At 50.8% G+C, this 22,051-nt stretch overlaps 2 protein-coding genes across 4 annotated transcripts in view; one reads left to right on the plus strand and one right to left on the minus strand.

Moving 5' to 3' along the window:
• The window catches only part of LOC149371523 (uncharacterized), a 190,243-nt gene extending 185,274 nt beyond the window's left edge, over positions 1 to 4,969 (minus strand). The window contains exon 1 of the mRNA XM_089565782.1: positions 4,795 to 4,969. Coding sequence (XP_089421908.1) covers positions 4,795 to 4,947 — 153 coding nt within the window. The 5' untranslated portion in view covers positions 4,948 to 4,969. The remainder of the gene's footprint in view (positions 1 to 4,794) is intronic.
• Positions 4,970 to 10,550: 5,581 nt separating this feature from the next.
• On the plus strand, positions 10,551 to 21,448 carry LOC149371525 (uncharacterized). Of its 3 annotated transcripts, XM_089565780.1 has the most exons (5): positions 10,551 to 10,781; positions 16,841 to 16,978; positions 18,460 to 18,603; positions 20,096 to 20,226; positions 20,931 to 21,315. In XM_089565780.1, the coding sequence occupies exons 1-5, from the start codon at positions 10,551 to 10,553 to the stop codon at positions 21,163 to 21,165; spliced, it is 879 nt and encodes a 292-aa protein (XP_089421906.1). In that variant the 3' UTR covers positions 21,166 to 21,315. The 3 variants fall into 3 exon arrangements, with proteins under 3 accessions (XP_089421906.1, XP_089421905.1, XP_089421907.1); XM_089565779.1 differs by lacking the exon at positions 20,096 to 20,226 and having other exon boundaries at positions 20,931 to 21,448; XM_089565781.1 differs by lacking the exons at positions 16,841 to 16,978; positions 20,096 to 20,226 and having other exon boundaries at positions 20,931 to 21,448.
• The last annotated feature ends 603 nt before the right edge of the window (positions 21,449 to 22,051 follow it).

The following is a 22,051-nucleotide window of genomic DNA, read 5'->3' on the forward strand; positions in this document are numbered from 1 at the left end:
CGCTTCAGCCGCGGCAGCCAAGGTCAGAAATGGGTATGCTCTACACCGGCTATCCCTTGCAGCGAGCGGTATACCGACTGCCAAGAACGCGCCTGTGGCCACGAAGCGTGTTCTATGCATTCTATGAAGCATTCTGGTCGTCCAGCGTTCGAAGCGCAGGCTCGAACTTCAACTAACGTGTTCCCGGCGCAACGCACCACTGACCTTAACCGCTGATGACTGCAGCCCGGGATTCTCTATTGCTGCTGATATGCATTCATAAGAAAGCACGCAATACGCGTCCTGCTCCTGCCGTTGGCCAGCTTATCCGCCGTGCTGTTCCATCTGTGCCTCAGCCGACTGTCAACTCCTCGCGACCGCCACCTCAAAGCCCGTGCCTGCACCTCGAACTAACGGCGGTCGGAGGCAATCCCGCGAAGCTCCATGAGACGGCCGCGGGGCCCAGAGCGAGCTCACACGGCACCCTCCGCCAGTGAAGTGTATCGCTCCGACAAAGGCCTGCATGTTGAGGAATCGGTAGCTGCACTTTCCATCGTCGATGGCCCTAAGCAAAAGTCCCGCGATGCTCATGACGGCTTTGGCGACCAGTATCAGGTGCAAAGGCCGACCCTTCCCGGCACCTCTACAAGCGCTCCTTCGGCAGCCGACGCGGACGCTGGAGTTGTGACACCGGCTTTGTGGACGGCTACACGGAGCTGAAGGCACACAAGAGGCAAGGAAGACTCGCGATGTACGGTCAGGGAACGACTGAGGACACTTCCCGGGACGTACGGCACACGACCAAGACAATGCTTGGAGCGTAGCGCTTATAAGCACGCGCCTGCTGCCATCAATGGAAAGCAATTGGAGCACTGCCAGACCCTCGCCGCCACCGTTCACAGTATACATACAGCGGAGCGCAACAGATGCATCTTGCACGCTTCAACTACCAACACCATTTATCCTCACCGATGTGCACCATCGGAGTCGAGTACTGAAAGAATGATCCACCGCGAAGAGTACGCTGGGCTCTCTGGCATACGCGTGACACACTGCAGAGAAATGACCGCATTGAAGGACGTCTGTACGCCGTCCACCGAAGTTTTTTGTGAACGATAACGCAGTGTTCTGCCGTAAGTGAGCGGCGTCCATGTGACGCGGAGTAGGGGCAAGACGACGGCCCCTGGCTGCTTCGAGAGCGGAATGTTTCCCTGTGCAGGCATGAAACGTGACCAGTTCATACGACCCGAATGAGAAGGCCGCGCTCCAATAAAGTTCCGTTCTCGCTTCGACCGTTCGACAGCCAATCCGATGCGCTGCGTTCAAAGGCAGCCCAGCGCACCACCAGCGGTGGTGACCTTTGATCGGGATGCTGGCTGCCGTTCGAAGGCGGCGAAATGCAGGGATCGATTTTCGTACTAGCACAAAGCATTTCTTGAACATTCTTCCGGGCTTCAAAACAACCCGCTCTTCCTCTGCTGCTACCGTGCCTTTCCAATAGTGCGCTTTGAAGTTTGGCGACGTCTTGCGACCGGGCGCCCTACCCGATGCGTATAAGGCATGGCCGGCGTACACGGTGTGGTCACTCAATTGCGAGCAAGAGCTGGGCGTGGTCACATGATCACGTATGGGCGCGGTGGTCAAGTGATCTGTGCAATCTTCGACGCGCCTGGATTTTCGGCGGCTGAGTTTTCCGGTAAATCCTCTCACTCGAAGGCAGCACCTCTGTGGCCCAGTGCAATCGCCGACGTGACTGGGCTAGTGTTTCTTTTGCACCAAAGCAAAATCCTTACGCGAGCGGGCAGCCTCAAGATGCCTGTCATGCCTTCCGGAGAGGGCACGTATCTCCTCATGCACATCACATCCTCCACCAACACACGCAACGAATCCAACAGCTCCAAATACTCGCCCAATAAATTCGTGACCACTAAGTACAAAGCACAGTCGCACCCGCGACAGCAATCATCATATGGGTGGGCAAGATGGGTTTCCACGACTCGAGTATGAGGCTAAAGGACGCTCTACATTGCAACAACTCGCACACAAGGGCACAAGTACAGTCAATAGATATGTTCCTCTGCGACAGTACTGATAGCCAGTAAAAGTGCAGGATTGGGGAACCAAGGGGCCAGATATATGGTTTGGTCGAAATTATTCCGGAGCTATCCACTACGGCACCTCTTTCTTCTTTCACTCCCTCCTTTATCCCTTCTCTTACGGCGCGGTTCGTGTGTCCACCGAGATATGTGAGACAGTCAATGCGTCATTTTCATTCCTCAAAAACCCATTTTCATTTGTTTTATCGGGTTCAACGTCCCAAAGCTACTCAGGCTATGAGGGACGCCGTAGTGAAGGGCTCCGGATAATTTCGACCACCTGGGGTTCTTTAGCGTGCACTGACATCGGACAGCACACAGGCCTCTAACATTTCGCCGCCATCGAAATGCGATAGCCGCGTACGGGATCGAACCCGCGTCTTTCGGGCCAGCCAGACATATACATATATGTTTATGCATTATCTTGCGCAGCGTCCTCTAAGTAAAATGAACTGCTGTGAAGCACTTTAATCAGTGCAGTAAGTGAAGACCCAGGTGATCACGTTTATGTCGATTTGTTGTGTACACTACTTCCAATAACCCTTTCAGATGGGTGGTCCGCGAAGGCCCACTCCACGACATGCAAGGTAAAATTACTTAATTTACATCACTCATTTCTTGTCCAAAAATTACGAAAATGCAACTGAATTATACTACCACAAACAAAAAATAATGGCATTACATTCGAAAAGTTCACTTACTTTGAAATTACTTTAATTTTAACGCACTCAAAAGCATAGTAATCACCACCCCTACAAACATTTCAGGTTCCTTAATTTATTACACCGCTCGAGCAGCGAAGCTTCAAAGAAGGCGTCGAAAATTTTACCCCGCTTTGAAGAAACGGTGCTTTTCGCCATGCTGAATAGCCGAGCTGCTGACGCGTTTTAAGGTAACCAAGTTTTGTGCATGATGTAAAGCCTTTCAGCTTTTTAAGTATAATAAAAAAAAGTACAGTCGCGTGTAGGTGTGTTTGCGTTCGTATGAAGCGCGAGAAACTAGTACGTAGCTTTGGCTTTTCCGAGCGCCAAGGTGAAGGCCTGCGCACACATCGCCACTCCCCCGGGCATGCAACATCGCTGGCTTGCTGTCCCGCGTTTTTCGCGTGTTGCTACTGCTTTTTAGGCACCGGACACAGCTATCACGTCAGAAAAGTCATTAACTGCATTACAAATTAGCGACAACAGTAACTAAATTACTGCAATTTAATTACAGTAATTTAATTTCTGCCTTGTCTGTTGCGCGGTTTCCACTTATACCCGCCTTACCTTTGCGAACCCGAACGAAGCGGCAAAATGCCCCTGAAAGGAAGTCCTCCAGGCAGCAGCGTCGATCGGTTGTCATGACATCGTGGTTCAATCCCCTTGCACCCCGTTAGCGAGGCATCACAGGGTGTTGGCGTGTGGAAGAGGAGTAACCACGGGGTAACCGCGACGCCATTGGCAGGGAGGGGAGGGGGTGCTCCTCTGACGGGCACTTCACCGCTTCGTTTTCGGGTTTGATAAGACCTGGAGATCACTAAACACGGAGACTTTTCTTCACACGCTCTACGGTAATGCCTCACAGCTCAACAACCTCGCACGCTAAAACAGCCAGCAGCTCCTGCCTCGCTCCCCACACCCTTTTCCACGTCTCCCTCCACGTTCGCAACGTGCTGGGCGAGACCTCTGGGTAGACAGCCACGGTGTCCCACAGAGCGGCCAAAACCGAGTTATCCCGGCAGATGCATACATTCCCCCCTACAACAACGAAGAGCGAGGCCCGTCCTCCTCTCCCGCGGGGCCACGTGGGCGACGCTGGGACGAGGCCCGAGCCTCGCGTGAGAGCGCACGAAAGAACCTGCTCGAGTTGCGAAGCACAGCGTTATTTTACCCGTCGGCTGGCCAGCGGCCAAGAAAGCGGCGCTCATTCCGACACGGCCGTATTTCCGCGAAACAGGGAAGCGCTGTGTGTACTGCGCCGGCCGGCGGCGATCGGCGCCGGGGTTCCGACCGCGACCCACTGCGGACGCATTCCCCCTCCTTCCGACGCGAGTCGCGCGCGTGCACAAAGCGGGACTGTGACAGCCGCTGTGCCACCACTCTTAAACGCTGGCGTCGGGTTTTAACGAGTGTTGAGCCTGATTCGGCGAATGCAGGGGCTGTGGTTCTTAGGCGCGACCCTTTCCCAGCCCACGTTACCGGCGCGCCTACTCCGGACGCGCGTACCGCCCGGCGCTCTCAACGCGAAGAGCGCCGTTCGCCGGATCTCACATGACAGCCCGTGCGAGGCCGGCGTGCCACATTATTCACGCCTAAACAGTGAGAGCGCCCCGAAGGCCGGCTTGACATGCCCGCTCGTAACGTCGCGGCCACGACGCCGAGATGCGGTGACGCCCCGCGCTCGATCGCCGGAGGAAGTGTGCGGAGGATCCAGAGCTCGGGGCAGGCCACACACATCCCAGCGTCAGCCTCCTCCATCCGAGCACAGCACACGGCACAAAAATAACGCAAAGGATATCATACCGTGACGAACCGCGGCAGAGAGAGCTGGCCGTCGTGGGCGGCACAACTTGTTGAAGGAAGAGCGGCGGGGGCCGGTTGCGCAACACGTGGTTTCGCGCACTGCTTGTGAGTGACGGCGTTGCCGCAAGCGACAACTGCACGCGTCCTAGGCTACAATCGCCAGGCGACCTTGGCCGTGTGCCTTCGCGAGCAACGGGGGGTCCCGCTCTGCATACCTCGCATCGTGTGTCCCTCGCGGCCTCGCCGAGCTGCTGTTCACTGTCGGCCGCAGTAATCCGAGCGAGCACATGGCTTTCGGGGGTCCGGCGCTCAACCACACGCAGCTGATGCTCCTCGCATGGAGAGCGGCCGCCGCCGCGAGAGCACATGCATCCGGCCTTCGCACGCGGCGCTGGAGCAGCCGGGGAAACCCGGAAGTCGCGGAGCGCTCGGCGGAGATCTCGACGTCACCCGCGAGCACTTCCGGCAACGGACTCTCCCCGCCGTTTCCCTTTCCGCGCTCGAGGCCACCGGGCAGACATCGTCTGCTGGCTCGGGGGCTGCGCGGTTACGTCGCCGCCGCCACACCGGCGGGGGGTCCCCCGTACCTGGGCGGCATGGACCGTGGCCGACGAGCACTGCGCTCGAGCCGGGGCCCGCGAATGTTCCCCGGTTGTCCTCCCGCGAGCTTCATTCCGAGCAGTATGCGAAACGCAGCGCTGTTGCGCCGGCCGCCGGTGTCCTTGAGAAAGGCGATCCTCCGGCGGCGGGCCCGTTTCTCCTTCCCTGTCCCGCCGTGGCGCCGGCTCCGCGTAGCGCAGCGCCCGTCGGCGCGTTCTCGCGTCCCACCCCTTCCTCTGCATCGCGCTTTCGAAAGTGTTAAAACACTCGGGCCGCTCTACGCGCTCCGCGCCCTAGCAGCGGCGCCGATGAACCGACGGCAGAACATCCGAAGTGAAGCCAACTTCCACGCTTTTCCTTTCCCGACAGTCTGTCGCTGCGTGTGGCCTTGGCCTCCAAGAGCAGCGATACAGTCGGAATCGGAGTGTTCCGGCAAGGACACGAGCGTGACGTCACCACGGAAGAGCTTATTTACATAGTGAAAGCGAAACGAGAGCGCTGCAGTACGACTCCGTGCATCCAGACGCTCCACTCGCTCGGCGTTGGCGACAGCGCCGTTAGGAAGCTGCTATGCGTATTCCTCGAACGACGGACCCAGCACAGCCAGAAGCATGCTGCGCTTTGTCCGACTGGAAGGCGGCGCGAAGGCGATCCGAAAGGGCGCAATTTGAAAGTACCAGGTGCATACGATGCGCTGGTCAACTTCCCTTCTATCCCCCTCCAAACCCGACCCCACCAGAGAGGACTGGGAGGCGGCCCTGCTCGGCTGTCACGACCTAAAGACCCAAAAGGCCTTGGTTCAACGGTCACGGGCGGCGTTGCTTGCCAACGGGGCCCCGGAACAGGGGCTCCACCTGGTATTGCGACGGAAAGGAGCCGATAGGGCCCTACACCAATCACCTCTCTGTAATTATTTAATGGTCGATAAATGTTTTTCACCACCACCACCGCAAGGCACGAAAGTATGTTTTGAGGAAAATAATGGGTGCAGGAACTGTCTTCTATGTGAGGACCCGAACTGCGCCATGAAGAAAAGGCGGAGGAGCTAGGAGTGAAAGAAGGAAGAGAGAAAAAGGCGCCATAGCGGAGGGCTGCGAAATGATTTCGACCACCCGACCGCAGACAGCGTTCAAGCACGTGCACCTCCAGGGAGCGCTATAGGCCCCTTTTGCGTTTCGTCCCGTTATCGAACACGTGGCAGCCGCGACGGGGACTGAACCCGTGTTCACGAAGCCGAGCTCTGTGATCGAATGAGCCGCCGCGGCAGGCACGCGTCATAATCATACAGTACCAGCGACTGGAGGGAGACGCGCCTGTCTTTCGGAAGCAACAAACTTTAGGTTCAAAAACACAATATCGAGCAAATGGACTCTTTCAAATTTCGTCCTAAATGCCTTCTATCTTCTTCTTTCACTCCCTCCTTCACCCCTTCCCACACCACGGTGCGGTTCACATAAAAGATTCCCAGGTGGTCGAAATTATTCTGAAGCCCCCCCCCCCCCCCCCCCCCCCCCCCATGGGCATGTGTGGGACTATATATGACGCTTTCGTGTCATACCCTCGATGCGGAGCTTGTGTGTCGCCTCCAATTATTATTATTATTACTATTATTATTTAATCTAATAATACATACAAAAAACTTGAGGAGACAAACACACACAAGCTCCGCCTAAAGGTATGCGACGCGATAGCGCCTGGGGCACGATAGGGTCTGGGGCACGATAGGGCCTGGGGCACGATAGGGCCTGGGGCCCTCTTTCGGATACGTGTCACTTCGCAGACACAGATACTGTCCTTTCTTCCATCATCACATAACGCTTAACATGCCCTGAAGAGTACAGTGCGACAGCGTTAGAGATCCCTCTCACACAAGTATACTCCTTCTCTGTCGCCTATTGGCTACATAGGATCTGCCTACATGCCCATATGTGGGGAATTGGTCACCCTCTATATTCATAGATCGCAAGGAGCCCTCACCACTACCAGTGCAGTGTTGCAGCGGTTATCTATGCGCCACTGCCCCTGCAGGTGGCTGTAAAAACACAGCCACCGATGGGGTTTGTGAGGCCGAAGTTGCTCTTCCCCAGGAACCTCTCGCGACTAATTTAATTGAACTGCCACCCGGCAGGGTGGCAAGTTGTGATGCCTTCACAAGGTCACGTGGCTTAGCTGACGCCGACGACTCCGGACAAGCTGTTCCCATACCAGGTAGCACCGAACATTAGAATAGTGTTATAAAAATGTTATGTAAGTTGCAGTAATGTTACATGTTGCATAGTAACTTTACATTAACATTAAAAATTAACATATAACGTTATAAGTTACATAGGAAACGTTGCTTTCATATTCTAAACAAACATTGTTTTAATGTAATGTTCTAAATTTTATTATAATGTTAGAGTCGCAACTATAAAACAACATTGCAAATATATTTCGAGCACGGATTTCCAGACATTTTCTCACTGTTCTTAGAGTAAAGATGTTTTTCAACTAACAGTACCTTGTAACCACATCTCTTAGATATTACTCGCCATAGATTACATGAAGAGCCCCATTATTTTGTCACAAAACTTAAGTTATTACCCATTCCCCACTATCACTCATGGGACATCCCGCAGTAGCGAGTATATAAGCTCGGCGGCATGATATCCGTTTGGAGGTGAGTGAATACGAGTTGCTGTGTTGTAGTGTGTCGCTCTTGTTGTTGGTTCTTGCAAAGTGTTGTAAGTTGTGTGCCGTCACCACTGGCAGGCCTGCATGCTTGTGCGGGGCTGCTTCACCATTTTCGAGAATGTTGCATTTATGTTGTTTACATGTTTCATGAATGTTTGGGGAAGGTTATTCGAACGTTTATATGTAACATTACAAAAACATTAGAAAAAAAGGACATTGAAATAACATTTGAGCGTAACAAAAATGTAACATTATCGCAATGTTTCGGTGCTACCTGGGATGCGACAAAAAATAGCAACTAACCATCATTATTACCATTACTGCGTTAGCAGTATAGTCCTCTTCCGCCTCCATGGTGTGTGTGTGTGTGTGTGTGTGTGTGTGTGTGTGTGTGTGTGTGTGTGTGTGTGTGTGTGTGTGTGTGTGTGTGTGTGTGTGTGTGTGTGTGTGTGTGCGTGTGCGTGTGCGTGCGTGGTGTGTTTCCAGAAGCTGCCCCCGCAACCATCCGGCCACCTTAATCAATGTTTTTGCTCAATTTTAAGATTTTGCTTCAGTATCCCTTTAATTCACCCTCCACAAGACCTCCTCCACGCACCGTCACCCCCCGCAAGCTCCACCAACCCCGTGACCCACTCAACTCCACCCTCCAAAAGCTCCACCCGCCACCAAGCACCCACCTCACCCTCCACAAGACCTACACCCCCCACTCATCTCCGCCCTCCAGAACTTCCACCCACACAACCTTGACCTGCAATAACCTTCAGCCACCACCCATCCGCCCGCCTCCAACCACCAGAAGCTCATGCAGCTCTGGAACAGAAATGCTACAGCGAAATGCAATTGGCAGACGCAATGGGAAGGCGATAAATAAAAAAGCGAAGTGTCCTAAACCACTAAAACGCGAACAAGAACACAGAAGTGCCAACACAAAAACACGAGCATATTAATTACCTGCTAGTGAGGGTAGCTAACACTTCTAAAGGAGAACCTTCGTAGTAAAATTAGCCAGGGCTGGTACTGAAGTTCCCCCGGCTAAGATCTTATCATTTTGTTATTCGTGCTTGAATTATCATGGGGGCTTGGGGTATCGATACAGCTGGCGTCGTCGCTTCGGCGGACGCTGTGGTCGCGACGCGCGTCTGTTCTCTGAATCTTTTCTCTCACATCTTTGAACACAACATGAGTGTTGGATCTGAATATCGGTTTTAGAAATAAAACTTGTTCGCGTTTCATTTGCTGAGCATACTGCAACTAATACTACTAACGAAAATTCTCGCAGCACATCGTGTGATCCCCTGAGCATTTCTTTTATTATTATCTACCGTTCTGTAGTGCGTTTTTATAATGAAAACAATCGTTTTCAAGACAAATGAAAGTGTCTCAAGAAATTCGGCGTCAAAATTCAATGAATATGCAATATCCCTATTACGGGTTTTTGAAGTGTGCATTAAATCAATTAATTACAAATTAGTGACATATAGTTGCAATCCTTGCATAAAATATGCAATATCCCTATTATGGGTTTTTGAAGTGTGCATTAAATCAATTAATTATAAATTAGTGGCATATAGTTGCAATCCTTGCATATAATTTCATTTTTCACTGAAAACATGAACCCGCATGAACAATTGAATGCAAAATCTCTGCCCATTTACAGAGATAACCGAGTATAAAACAAGGAATGATGCAAAGGGATTATGCAAAACATGAGTGGACGCTGGACAGCAAGGGCGACACCGGGAAATAATAATAATAATAATAATAATAATAAACTTTGGTTTGGTTTGGTTTATGGGGTTTAACGTCCCAAAGCGACTAAGGCTATGAGAGACGCCGTAGTGGAGGGCTCCGGAAATTTCGACCACCTGGGGTTCTTTAACGTGCACTGACATCGCACAGTACACGGGCCTCGAATTTCTCCTCCAAAGAAATTCAACCGCCGCGGCCGGGATCGAACCCGCGTCTTTCGGGACAGCAGCCGAGCACCATAGCCACTGAGCCACCGCGGCGGCTAATAAACTTTGACTTCGGGCGAACTATGATTCCGGCTTACAAGAAAAGATGGAAGCTTATCGAGCGATTCTTTTTTAGGAATACCAAGGTATATATTTTTGGCCCAGCTCCTGGTCGTCCATTACCCATTACCAGTGGTCAAGTTTAATTTTCAACTAGTAGCCAAATTTTGTAATTTTTCTTTTGTGAAACGCCTTGGGAAAAAAAAAATGTATATTGGTGATGAAGTGCGACGAAATTGCGTTTTAAACGAATAAAGCGAAAAGAAAAAGAAAGCAAAAGAAACTGGAAAATAAACGAACAAATCGAAGAAGTCAAGAAATCACTAATGATATTTGCACAATGTTTACCAAAAAAGCTGCCGGAAGCAATCCCCACAATACTTAGTAAAATTTTTGCAAATCTCTACAAAGTAATAACCATCATCGCCGAGAAAAGACGCCGAACAAAAATGTTTGTGATGCGAACGCCTGAATACATATTCCAGCCGCCCTCTAAGCAGCTGCTTTCTCTGTCTTCTTTATTACTTATTTTTTTCAGCCAAAATTGTTGCATCCACCATGCTGCAGAACTGTTGGAAAAAGAAACGAAACCGAAAGCGTGAATTATTCACTACGAAACTGAGGCTGAATAAAACGGCTACCCAGATACGAAACCGCGCCTGGCCTGAATGAACTCCGCAAACATGGCGGCGCCCGGGAAAAAAGACTCCCGCAGCGCAGACGTGATCGAGTTGACAAAAGAATTGCGTGACCCATTCGTTGTCTTCTACGATGACGATGTACTTACGCCTGTTCCGGATGCCCAGCCTGTCTCTAGTCTCGAAGAGTTCGCTGACTTGTATCTGCGCTGTCAAAAGGCGATCGAAGAAACGCAAGAGGTGGCCTTCACTCCGCCACCGCCGGTCGCTCAACAGGTAAACAATGACCGCGCCGCTTTGGAATCAACTTCGTCAGCTATTTCGGTGTGCATCTTTACACCAGCCTGCGGCTAAGCCACCAGCCCACTTAATAAACCAACTCAAATGAACGCTAAATTGTTCGTTTAAAAAGTGCAGTGGCTCTGTGTTGCCGGATGTAGTGCCTGCAGTCGTACGCAAGCGATGGTTACCGTTCATTGTCGTACTGTGTACGCAGTGACGATGGGTCGCTCGTGTTGTGTTGCTCACTTGCGACGCCAGACATGCTTTGCACGAATCGCATCATACGTGACTGGATCATGGACATTCGGGGGTGAAGTGCATGTTGAATACGTGGTCCTCGCCCATCTAATGTCACCATGCCTTGGTGATCACGTTCTAAGCACTAAACATAAAACGAGCAGCGATGCGGCGCTGAATGTGCTCAAACACACAGGGCAAGCGTACCTCGCTATCCACCTTGCACTGGAAAAATAAAGCAGTTTTTTTACATCTAAAGGTGCAGTAAAGAAGTAGCTCATAATAAATGTTGTTGCATATTGTTTTACACTGTCACGGCCGTCGGCGTCGACAACGAGGACGGCGGTGCAGTGTTCGTGCGTGGAAGACAAAGAGAACGAAGTGTGTTCTCGTGGTGGTGCTGTCGGGTGGCTGCTTTAGCATCGCTTGCCCTTTACTATTCAGCTCTTCGGCTGCACCCTTCTGTACATATAATCATTCCCCTTTTTGCAAACACATATTTACTTTACAATATGCACGTACTTTGTGTTTTCAGGCATAGTGCGGTTAACGCTTTCAAGGAATATAGTAATATGTTTTCTAAAACACATTAATAAATCGCATGTACATATGCTAACTAAAACACTGGCTGGTGATGCATTTTCTTTTCTTGAAATTTAAACAGTGCTAGATTTTTAGACGAATAAACAGATAGACATGACAGGACGGGCGCTGTCATGTCTGGCGCTGTGTACTCGTCTAAAAATGTAGCACTGTTTAAATTTCAAGAAAACATTTGCTAACGTAGCCTCCATTTTATGCACAATTACTGAATGCTGCCAAGTTCATCTCATAAAAGAAGAAAGAGAGATCAGGACTTAGTCTTCAACCAGATAAGTCTTTTCGTTAAGACATTTGCCAGTAGACTTACTAAGGCTCCCCATCCTACCCCCTATTAAATTTGTATTGTATTGTCACCAGGTGAGACTATAGTTGTATAGAAGTGAAGAACAGAGCAAGGAATGGGTCAAAGGATGTCCTCCAACCATCCACTGTCAGGATGTGGTGCTTAATCCCCTTGCACTCCCTAGTGTAACATTGCAAGAGCATTAATCATGGTTTAAGTGGATTGACAGCCACATCGAAAACTGGTCCAGGCCATTAGCTGGATGGCCTTATCTGAGCAGCATTTGCTGCTTTGTACTTGAGGTGTATCTGACAATAGCGAGAGGTACGGGGATCAAAACCCCGCACCTCCACCAAGTGTAGTGTAGGACGTCTTCGAAGGCGCTGCGTCGCGGACGGCTAGCGGTACCGGCTCGGTTCAGTCCTAAGGCAGCGCTCACGCACGAGCATCGGCGCCGTTGTCTTCGTCGTCTTCTTCCTTAAGCCAGCCGCCGAGGGCAAGGGAGCCAAAGGCCTGTCTTACAAATGTATATTTCTAGGAACACACACGGCCGAGGTCATTTACAACGTAAACAAGGACTCTACTCAGCCCTGAGGGATGCTGGATGTAGCATATCTAGTGATTTATGTCGATCTATGATATGTTGTCCTGTTCATTTAATCCTTGTGTTCCAAGTGCTGCAAGTTTTGTCGTAACATGTGAACTCAACCACACTTGTTGTACTAGCCTACTAGATGAACCTGTCCTGAAGAAATTCTGAGGAGATGTGAAGCAGTTATTTTAACTGCTTCATGAATGCGCAGTATACAATTTAATCTATTCAGTGATCAGTAGCATACATATGTAAATGTGGGCAATATCTTTGTAGCCTGTTTTCATAGCTGCTTTAGTGAGTAAGCACCTTTGCAATTTTCTACACAGAAGGGCAACAAAGTAGAGTTTATAATAGCATGAGAACACAAACAGAACTCATAGCATGAGAACTCAAAGAATGAGCTACTTCATTAGAGTGTTCTACCACAACATGTACGCTGGAATACCATCGGAACCACTAGTTTTCAGCTCCTGGAGCAATTCTAATACACAACTGTACGTACCAACCACCGTAGTATAGGTTCATAAGAAATTGGTGCGGTATCAAACATATCAACAAAGTATGGAGGGAAAAGTTTAATTTGAAATAACTGTAGAATACGACTGTTTGTCACAGCAAATCAGAAACTGTCATCTCTTCCGTGCCATTAGCCTTAACCAATTTCTGTAGCTCTTTAAAGGTAGCATTAGGCTTCGATTCAAGAGTGACAAACAATTTGGGCTTCGATCTTTCATTTAGTTGTATGTCTAAGGGTTCTTATTAGAATGAGCACTAGTTGGCAATGATCTTTCAAATATGAATGAAACAGATGATGCAGTCTATCAAAGAGTAATCGAATTTCTTTGTTTACCCAAGGTTAGTCATTGCTCTTCTTAGAAGTAGATATTTTTGAAATAACATAGCTTTCTATTATACCAACAGCTTATTTCTTGAAAGCATTTAAGGCCTATCACAACTTGAAAGGCTTTTCATTTAGCTAAAGTTTGGTAAACACTTAGCAAGCTCCAGTGAAAGCTAACCTATAGCCGCCCTTATCACAAAACGTTTCTTGAGCTATAGAGTGTTCCATTTAAGGAGAACTGGCATACAGTGTTCAAACTACTAGCTAATAGAAATTGACGACAAAATCGTAGTGAATATTCCTGAACTGACTACACAAAGTTTATTTCTGAAGTATGGATCTAGTTGAACTTCTCTTTAGGCTTTGTTAAAAAAACACTGGGGACAATATAAATAAATGAAATATCCTTGTGGTTAGTGCTCTTAGTAAAAATTGATTCTCTTTTTGCTTATGTCGACACGTGTTAGGCAGCAAAAGATGCATTTATCAGGGAGAAAATTGCAGTTTAAAATCTTCCTGCAGTCAATTCAAACTCGGGGCTTCCTTATCGAAAAGGACAGATTGCCACTGTTTTGAAGTGAATGGCAGTGTAGTGTAGCCTCCGAGATTTTCGTTAAATAATCAGTGTCAATGCATGCATTTTACTTGTGAAATCTGCCGGTGATGACGACAATTTTGTTTTTTGATCTTTCCTGACTTATAAAAGGTCAGTTTTTGGTGAGAGTGGTCTCTTTGTGATTAGAATGCAGTACCCTGTTAATATAGGCCAGCTCCTATTTGTTCTCAGTCCCCTTTAAGTTCCAGGCACATGGGGTAATTTCTTTTCTGTAAAAGGCCTGCATTTAGGATAATTTTGCAATGTATAATATGCCATTACTTTCAGATATTTTTTTATTACTTCTTTAGAAAGCAGATGCTGCGGGCGCAAAGCAGGCTCTGTATGCACTTAATGAGAACAGAAAACTGGGCAAGTTGGAACGGATTCATCTTAAAGCAGCTCTCGTGTCGTCTTTTGTTTCTTCCACTATGTCCTGTGTTTCGCGCTGCTTTAAGATGAATCTGTATGCCCATCAAGGTGCCTATAAGCAGCTTTTTCTTGCACTGCTTCCCCTTCCACCTTTAATGCACCATGCAATAAAATAAGCTGTCTGGTTTTCTTGGACGACCATTGCTTTAATCAAGCTGCTTACCAAGGGTATGGTAGCTACTAGCCGCTATACCAAGGGCAGATTTATGAGTCACTCTTAGAGGTGGTTGTTGGGGGGGGGGGGGGGGGGGGGGGGGCATTTAAACAATATAGTAGTGCAAAAGCACTTACATGCTCTCTAACACCAACCAAGAATCTTGTCACCGTGCCGTTGCCAAGCAACCCGAATTACTAGCCGAGCTTACCCGAGTAACTCGGGTAAGTTTGGAGGAGCGTTGCGCCAGCTGTGCGATAGGTTGCTCAGGAAGAGCAACATGGGTAGCACAGTCCCTACCGGTGGCTGTGATAGGAACAGCCACCTGTCAGTGCAGTGGCACATCTCTTAACCGCTGCGCCACTGTGCTGGTAGTGGTATATGAGGACTCACAGCCATTTATGAATGCTAAATAGAGAATGACCAATTCAGCATATAGGATCAAAGTTATTTACTGCTCGCCGAATCTGTGCTCTGGGTGGTCTGTGTGAGTCCACGAGTCTTTCACATAAACACTGTTACATTATCCATTTTATCTGAAGCACACACGAATTTCAACTTCGCGTTTTCTTCACATGCTAGTTTTCCTACTGTTGTTGCCTGGATGATATAAATTGTAGCAAAGAATTGTAGCAAAGAAAGAAAAGACGAGAAAACAACAATAAAGAACACGTGAGGATGACTGACAAAATTGTAGCTCAGGCTGTGAAATGTCGTCGCAACTTCGCCAATCCTCGAGCACAACCTCCCTCGTAGCCGTTCCATTTTGCGGCAGTGATCTGTCATATGATGTCATCCGCTCGTTCTCAGTGACTGAGACTTAGGTGTGCGCGGATCTGTCGACCTCCCTTGGAGAGCGGCCACAGGCGCTGACCCGACGTGCGAGCCGTAACGGGCGCCTCTGCGGTGTCTCGCATCGAACCCGAGCTCCAGGGACGGTGTGCGGCCGAGAAGCCGCTCGGTGCTGTGCGCGCCGCGGCGCGCGAGGTCGCCGCTGGTCAGCGACCCCAACGCTGCCGACGCCGTGTCACCGCGCGACCGGTCGGAGCGCCGGCAGGCCTCGCTGCGCGTCCCCGCTCTCGACGGCCGGCCGGACGGACTCTTCCCATCGCTGCCGCCCCAGGTGCTCGAACAGAGTGAAGACCCAGTGCACCCAGTCCGCAGCGAGCGCGCCGCAGAGCATGTGTCGAATCTCCTAGCGGGGCTTGCAAACGTGTGCCCGCTGCTAACGTTCATAGTTGCGCCAAGTAGGTTTCACTGCGGCACATGTGGCCGTGTTGCGCTCCATTCTTATGATCCCGAGGACGGGCCCAGAGGGAGATGGTCTTGGTAAAAAAAGAAGAAAGAAAATGACATTTACTCCTGTTGAGCAAATCGAGAAATTCAGCGACAGCTAGCGTAAACGTTGTAACCTCTGCGTACCGTACACGTGTCCACTCACTGTATGACTGCTACCGCGCCTTTCCTTTTAACTGCTTGTAACCCCCCACGAAGACGCGCTTACACTGACTTCGTCAAAGCGAGGACGGCTGCGGCTGCTGCGTTTCGGCGGAGGCGAAACGCAAAGGAGCCCGAATGTGGCGCGATGTCAGTCAGTGCACGTTGAAGAATTCCAGGTGACCGAAATTACTCCGGAGCCCTCCACTGTGGCACCGTTTTCCCTCTTCCTTCTTTCTCTCCCTCTTTCATCCCTTCCCTTAGGGCGCGGTTGAGGCGTTCACCGAGAAGTGAGGCAGGTACTGCCTCTGTCCTTTCTCCATAACCGAAATGCATAGCGAGGACTCTCGTACCACGCTGTGCCACGGATCAAGTTTGAAGTAGTGTCCTAATATGCTCAGGAACTCTAGTGTGAAGCGTCGCCAGCGCAGAGAGGCGATGCTGTTGCTTACCAGTAACACTTTGCTGGCCCGAAAGACGCGGGTTCGATCCCGGCCGCGGCGGCTGAATTTCGATGGAGGCGAAATTCTAAAGGCCTGTGTGTTGTGCGATGTCAGTGCAGGTCAAAGAACTCCAGGTGGTCGAAATTTCCGGAGCCCTTCACTACGGCGTCCCTCATAGCCTGAGTCGCTTTGGGACGTTAAACCCTAATAAACCAAACCTACCAGTAATAGCTCTCGCTGTAAATTCTGGTGCGTGTCTTGGTCTGTGGCGCAGCGGATAGCGCGTCTCAAAAAGTTACAGGTTCGACAACCCTGACAGGCTCGTTTTTCTTTTACGGTTGCGCGCACATCGTGGTCAGTCGCGGACGGACAGAAGCCACGCTGCAGCAGTAACAGCTCTCGCTGTAAAATCGGAGCGGTGTTTGACGCGCAGGAGGCGCCCCTTGGCGGCGGCGGCCGGCAGCGTCGCACCCTGCCCAGCGTGGTGGAGCGCAGCACGACCGGAGGCTTGCACAGCACGGGGCCCCTGAGCGTCCTTTTCCGCGCTGTGCGGGATCGGCTGCGTGTCAAGGTACTACTACACTACGCTTCCCTTCTCTGAGTGAGTGCATTCCAGGGCAACATTTTTTTTAGACCGCCTAAAACAAGTGCATTTGAACCATGTATTTCTTCGGCTGTTTTTGGCAAAAAAAAAAATGGTTCAGCATTCACAAAATACAGGAGCTCAAGATCTTGCTCAAGGGCAGACGCAGAGCAGAAAAATGCTAGCATCATCTTAATAATTAATAAGAAAGGGGGCGCCAAGCACTTGAAACTGTCTGCTGCTTACAGGGTATGCACTACGGTAATCGATAATTGAATTTGAGCAACCTCGGACTTCAGTCAACCAAAGACAAGGCTGGCTTTCGAAAGCGTGTTTAACAGTAGCCAACATTCACTTCGTCAATCAAATGATAGAGGAATGCGCAGAATATAAACAGCTCCTATATAGAGCCTTCATAGATTACGAGAAAGCATTTGATTCACTTGAAACCTTAGCAGCCGTGCATGCATTGTGTGAACGGGGTGTAAACAAGGTGGTGGAAAACGTCTCTATGGACTGCGCAGCTACCGTAGTCCTTCACAAGGAGGAAGGGTTTCAGGCAGGGAGACAACAATCTCTCTGCTATTATTCACCACACGTTTACTGGAGGCATTGAGACCACTGGCTTAGGAAGAGAGAGGGACAAGATTTAACGGAGAGTACCTCAGTGACCTCAGATTTTCTGATGACAGTGCCCCACTATGCAACTCGGGAGATGAATTTGCCGAACATGGTTGAGGGCATAAAGAGGCGAACAGAACAGTGTGTCTAAAAATTAATTTGGTGAAACTAAACTATAAGTCCATGAAAAGTCCATCATGCACCATTGTATGCCTGGATAACAACAACCTTCTGGGGTCAACGGGAGAAAACGCATTTTCACAGCTGTTGCGCACAGGACTTCGTTTTGTATGCTGACCAGGACTTCGTTTTATATGCTTGTGTACATATTGCAGCAGAAGTTGCAGTGCAGCCAGGTTAAGAGAGTTAATCTGCTACCGCTGGTAGGTGGCATGTTACACTGCTAGCCGCCCTCCAAGATCTTCCCTTGGCAGCCACGTTCTGGCTGTCCATTCTTCCGCTCTCGCCGTGGCAGGTGGTGTTTCGCTCTGCTGCCACCTGCCACGGTTGTCAGGTGGCGTGTTCCGACGACTACGAATACGACGCGAAATCCTCGAACGGGCGCCTAAGAGCTGCGCTCTAAAAAGTGCGTCCAGGGCAGGACGGCCTCTGCGAGAGACGCTTTGACCAGTGATGTTTCGTCACAGCACTCCATGGGAGCACGCAAAGTTTCCCTCGCCGGCTATGCACCACTGCATCTCGCGGTGGCCTTCACCGCAAACGAAGCTGTTTCCGGAGTGGCCGCGTGGCGCTCCATATCATTTGCTTCTAGTGCCATGGGCGCTTGACGATGCTACACGAGGTGAAAGACGTGTTGGTGATACCTCTTCCTGACTCCGACGGTGCAGGTGTGGACGCGCAGCCACACGCGGGTGCGCAGCATCCTTACAGCCTTCGTGCAGGCCTACGACCGACACGTCAACCTTGCCCTGGCCGACGTGGACGAGGTCCTCCTGCTCCCCGACAACAGGCCGCCACCGCCGCCGACTGAGGTGCAGCACCGCTCTGGTTTCCTTGCTGTTGTACGCGCGTATATCACTTGTAAACCGCCTGCGCCCGGTAGTAATTATAATAACTGATTAAAATTTTTACGGCGAAAGCTGTTATATGGAGCCTTTCCAGAGCGGAGCATTCTCCGCGATCGCATGTGAAGGTAACGTGACGGATTGAAGGTTACGGGTCATCACGTTACCAAGCGCACGGGCGATCGTAAAATTCAGTCGCAAATTATTCACCGGGAGTAGGCAGATTCCACACGGAGATTCACGGTTACTCAAGAACGAAGCGGCTAATGGCCCTCGAAAGAGGCCTTCCGGCCAATGGCGCCGACCGGTTCTCATGACGTCGTGGTTAATCCCCTTGCACCGTGGGCTGGCAGGCGTTAAGGGATGAACCACGGGATTAGGCGTTAAGGGATTAACGTATTAAAAAATAAAACGCGAGAATTCTAATGTCTCTGATTTCTCTAGCAGTCTGGTTAATTAGCGGAGTAATGCAGCGCCGCCGCGGTGGCTCAGTGGTTATGGTGCTCGGCTGCTGACCCGAAAGACGCGGGTTCGATCCCGGCCGGCCGCGGCGGCTAGAATTTCTTTGGAGGAGAAATTCTAGAGGCCCGTGTACTGTGCGATGTCAGTGCACGTTAAAGAACCCCAGGTGGTCGAAATTTCTGGAGCCCTCCACTACGGCGTCTCTCATAGCCTTAGTCGCTTTGGGACGTTAAATCCCCATAAACCAAACCAAACCAGTAATGCAGCGCACTGCGTTTCATGGTCTGTTGCTGCTAGCTAACCGCTGCGTCTGTAACTTGCTTTGTCCGTGGGGAACGCAGTATGTGTAATGTACAGCTCGCTACAGCTCCGTCGCAGCAGTTCGCCCCCCTGCCTGGCACGGACGCGTCCAATAAAGACATCCAGAATGTGGAACATGCGGCCCGAACAGGCAACGCGTCTTAAACGATTGATTTGGAGGCGGCTGTTAATATTTCTAGGCTGGTTCGTGTCCGGCATAAGTCCGGCACTTCATCTGATCATTGCGTTATCAGGCTGACCTCGCGGGCTGCGTTCTCTTAGCCAGGTTTACTGCGTCGTCAGGCCATGCGGGAGCTCTGCATAGTGGACTTTTATATTTCACTATAGTCAAGTTACACGACTGAATGCGATGTGATTGCCCTTTAAACGTCTCTTGATATGCTTCGCTGCTGCTTCTGGGCATGCCGGCTTCGCTTTTTGCTGCGGGAACCTGTGTCCATTATCCACTCAAAGCATGTGGTTCTGCACTGCTGGTGCCGGATGATGTGGTGTGATTCACTGCCGTTCGCCGGACCGACTGAGCCACCCTGGCGATAAACGGGACCGCGAAGTGGCTGTTTTGTTTGCCTACGCCCGGCAGAAATGTAGTTTATCCGAATTAGCCGATCCGGTGCCCTAACGGCGCGCACCGATTGAGCGACGACGGGGTGCTCGAGTGGCCAGTGTTCCCTTGCAGCCTGCGCAGGAAGCCGCCGAGCCAAGAGCGCCAGCTGCCGAGCCCCTCGTGCTTCGGCTTCCCAGCTGGGCGCCGGGCTGGACGGACACGACGCCGCCGCCGGAGTCCCCCCCGGTGGCCTGTCCTACGACGTGCGTGCACACCGCCCTTGCTTCACATTTTGCCTGCTCTGTCGCATGTCGGGCTACGCCTTGTCTGCGTTGCTGCTGTCTTCGCGTCGCAGTGTGCTGACGACCTTCGGCATATTTCCACTCTTACCCGCGTTCAGCTATTGCTCCTAAGGTCGCGGGTTCGATCCCGTACGCAGCTGCCGTATTTCGATGGAGGCGAAGTACAAAAACGTCCGTGTGCTGTGCGATGTCAGCTAACGTTAAAAAGCAAAAAAAAAAAAACATATGGTCTAGAATAATCCGGAGCCCTCCAATACGGCGTCTCTCGTAGCCAGAGTCTCTTCGCGACTTTAAAACCCCTCAATCCACAATTTATATGTTCACTCCGTGTGCATTAGATGAAGGCTAAGTACAAAAACGTCAGTGTGCTGTTAAAGAAACCCACGTGGTCTAGAATAATCTGGAGCCCCTCCACTACGGCGTCTCACATAACCCGAGTCGCTTCGAGACGTTAAAACCCCCCAATCCACAGTTCATATGTTCACTCCGTGTGCATTTCACTGCCGAAGGCGCGGCATCAGCTGCGGTGGAAGACGCATCGCGACACTTGCCCTCAACTCGCGGTGCTAATTGAGACGCATGGGCGAGATTAGGATGAAGGGTAGAGCGAGCGGGGTGCTTGCGTAGGTGTGGTCGAGAGAATGCTCGTCGCGTGCGTGTTTCAGCGTGTCCAGCGGCAGCTGCCCGCCGGAGCGGAGTCTGCGCCGCGTCACCGCCTGCATCCCCCTGGAGCCTCCCGGCGCGGGACCCCCGGTGGGAGACCCGAGGAGACGGCGGAAGAAGCGCACCGGACGGCGGCGGCGCCCCGCCGCCCCGCCCCTGGCGGCCCGCGCCAGACACGTCGGACAGCTGTTCGTGCGCGGAGACAACGTCGTCTCTGTCGCCCTGCTCCCCGTCTGAGGAGAGCAAGCCCACTTCCGACAGCCTCCTCACCCGTGTGTGTGTATATACCTGTGCTGATGTCTCCAAGACCGTGCTACGTGTGGGTGGTGTTGACTACACTGTTACAACTTAGCTCGCAGTGTGCGTCTGCGGCGGACCTTCTTCAGCGGTGCCAAACTGCGACTCAGAGTGCGTTGTGACGCAACTAGCATCCCAGCTGCCAATGGAACGGTTCTTGATACAGTGCCAAAGCGGATGAGTGCGCATAGCGCTGTCTTGTGTAAATAAACACTTCACAATTTTATTTTTTTTTCTTCAGTTGAGTGCTCGAATCCATGGGCTGGTTTGGTGGTGACGTTGAGGTGCGGGCAGGGCACGCTTTGCCGTAATTATATATTTCGGCGATTGCCCCGCTTGTTCCTCCCTCGCGTGCAAAAAATAATTGCAGCTACACGCGCAAAACGCTGAGCGGAACTGGTCGAGAAATGCATTCCCATCGATCGGCACACCTGCTCTATACCAGACGTTTCAGGGAAGCCCGTCAATACTTTTTTTAAGGGGTTTGTAGAGGTAAGGAGAGGCTTTTTGCGGAATAGTAATACTAGTGTTGGTGGACACCAGAAAAACAGGAGGCTCCAGTCAACTCTAGCATACCTGCCGACTGTACCGAATTTTCCGCAAAATGTGCGAATTCGGACCCGTGTTATGATTTCACGAATCTTGCCTCAAATTTCACGCAAAATAAATTTTATTTGTGACAAACATTTGAAATTCTGTAAAAAAATATATATTGCCGGTGGTACCGTGCGCCGCCACGAGAGAGGAATATGTATACCATCAATGAAATTAGCACCAGCAGCTGGAAAAGTGAAACATCGTTAATTGGACCCAACTAAATAAACTT

This window comes from Amblyomma mixtum, chromosome 1 (assembly GCF_055824585.1).
Source record: "Amblyomma mixtum isolate Tamu chromosome 1, ASM5582458v1, whole genome shotgun sequence".
NCBI classification, from domain to species: Eukaryota; Metazoa; Arthropoda; class Arachnida; order Ixodida; family Ixodidae; genus Amblyomma; species Amblyomma mixtum.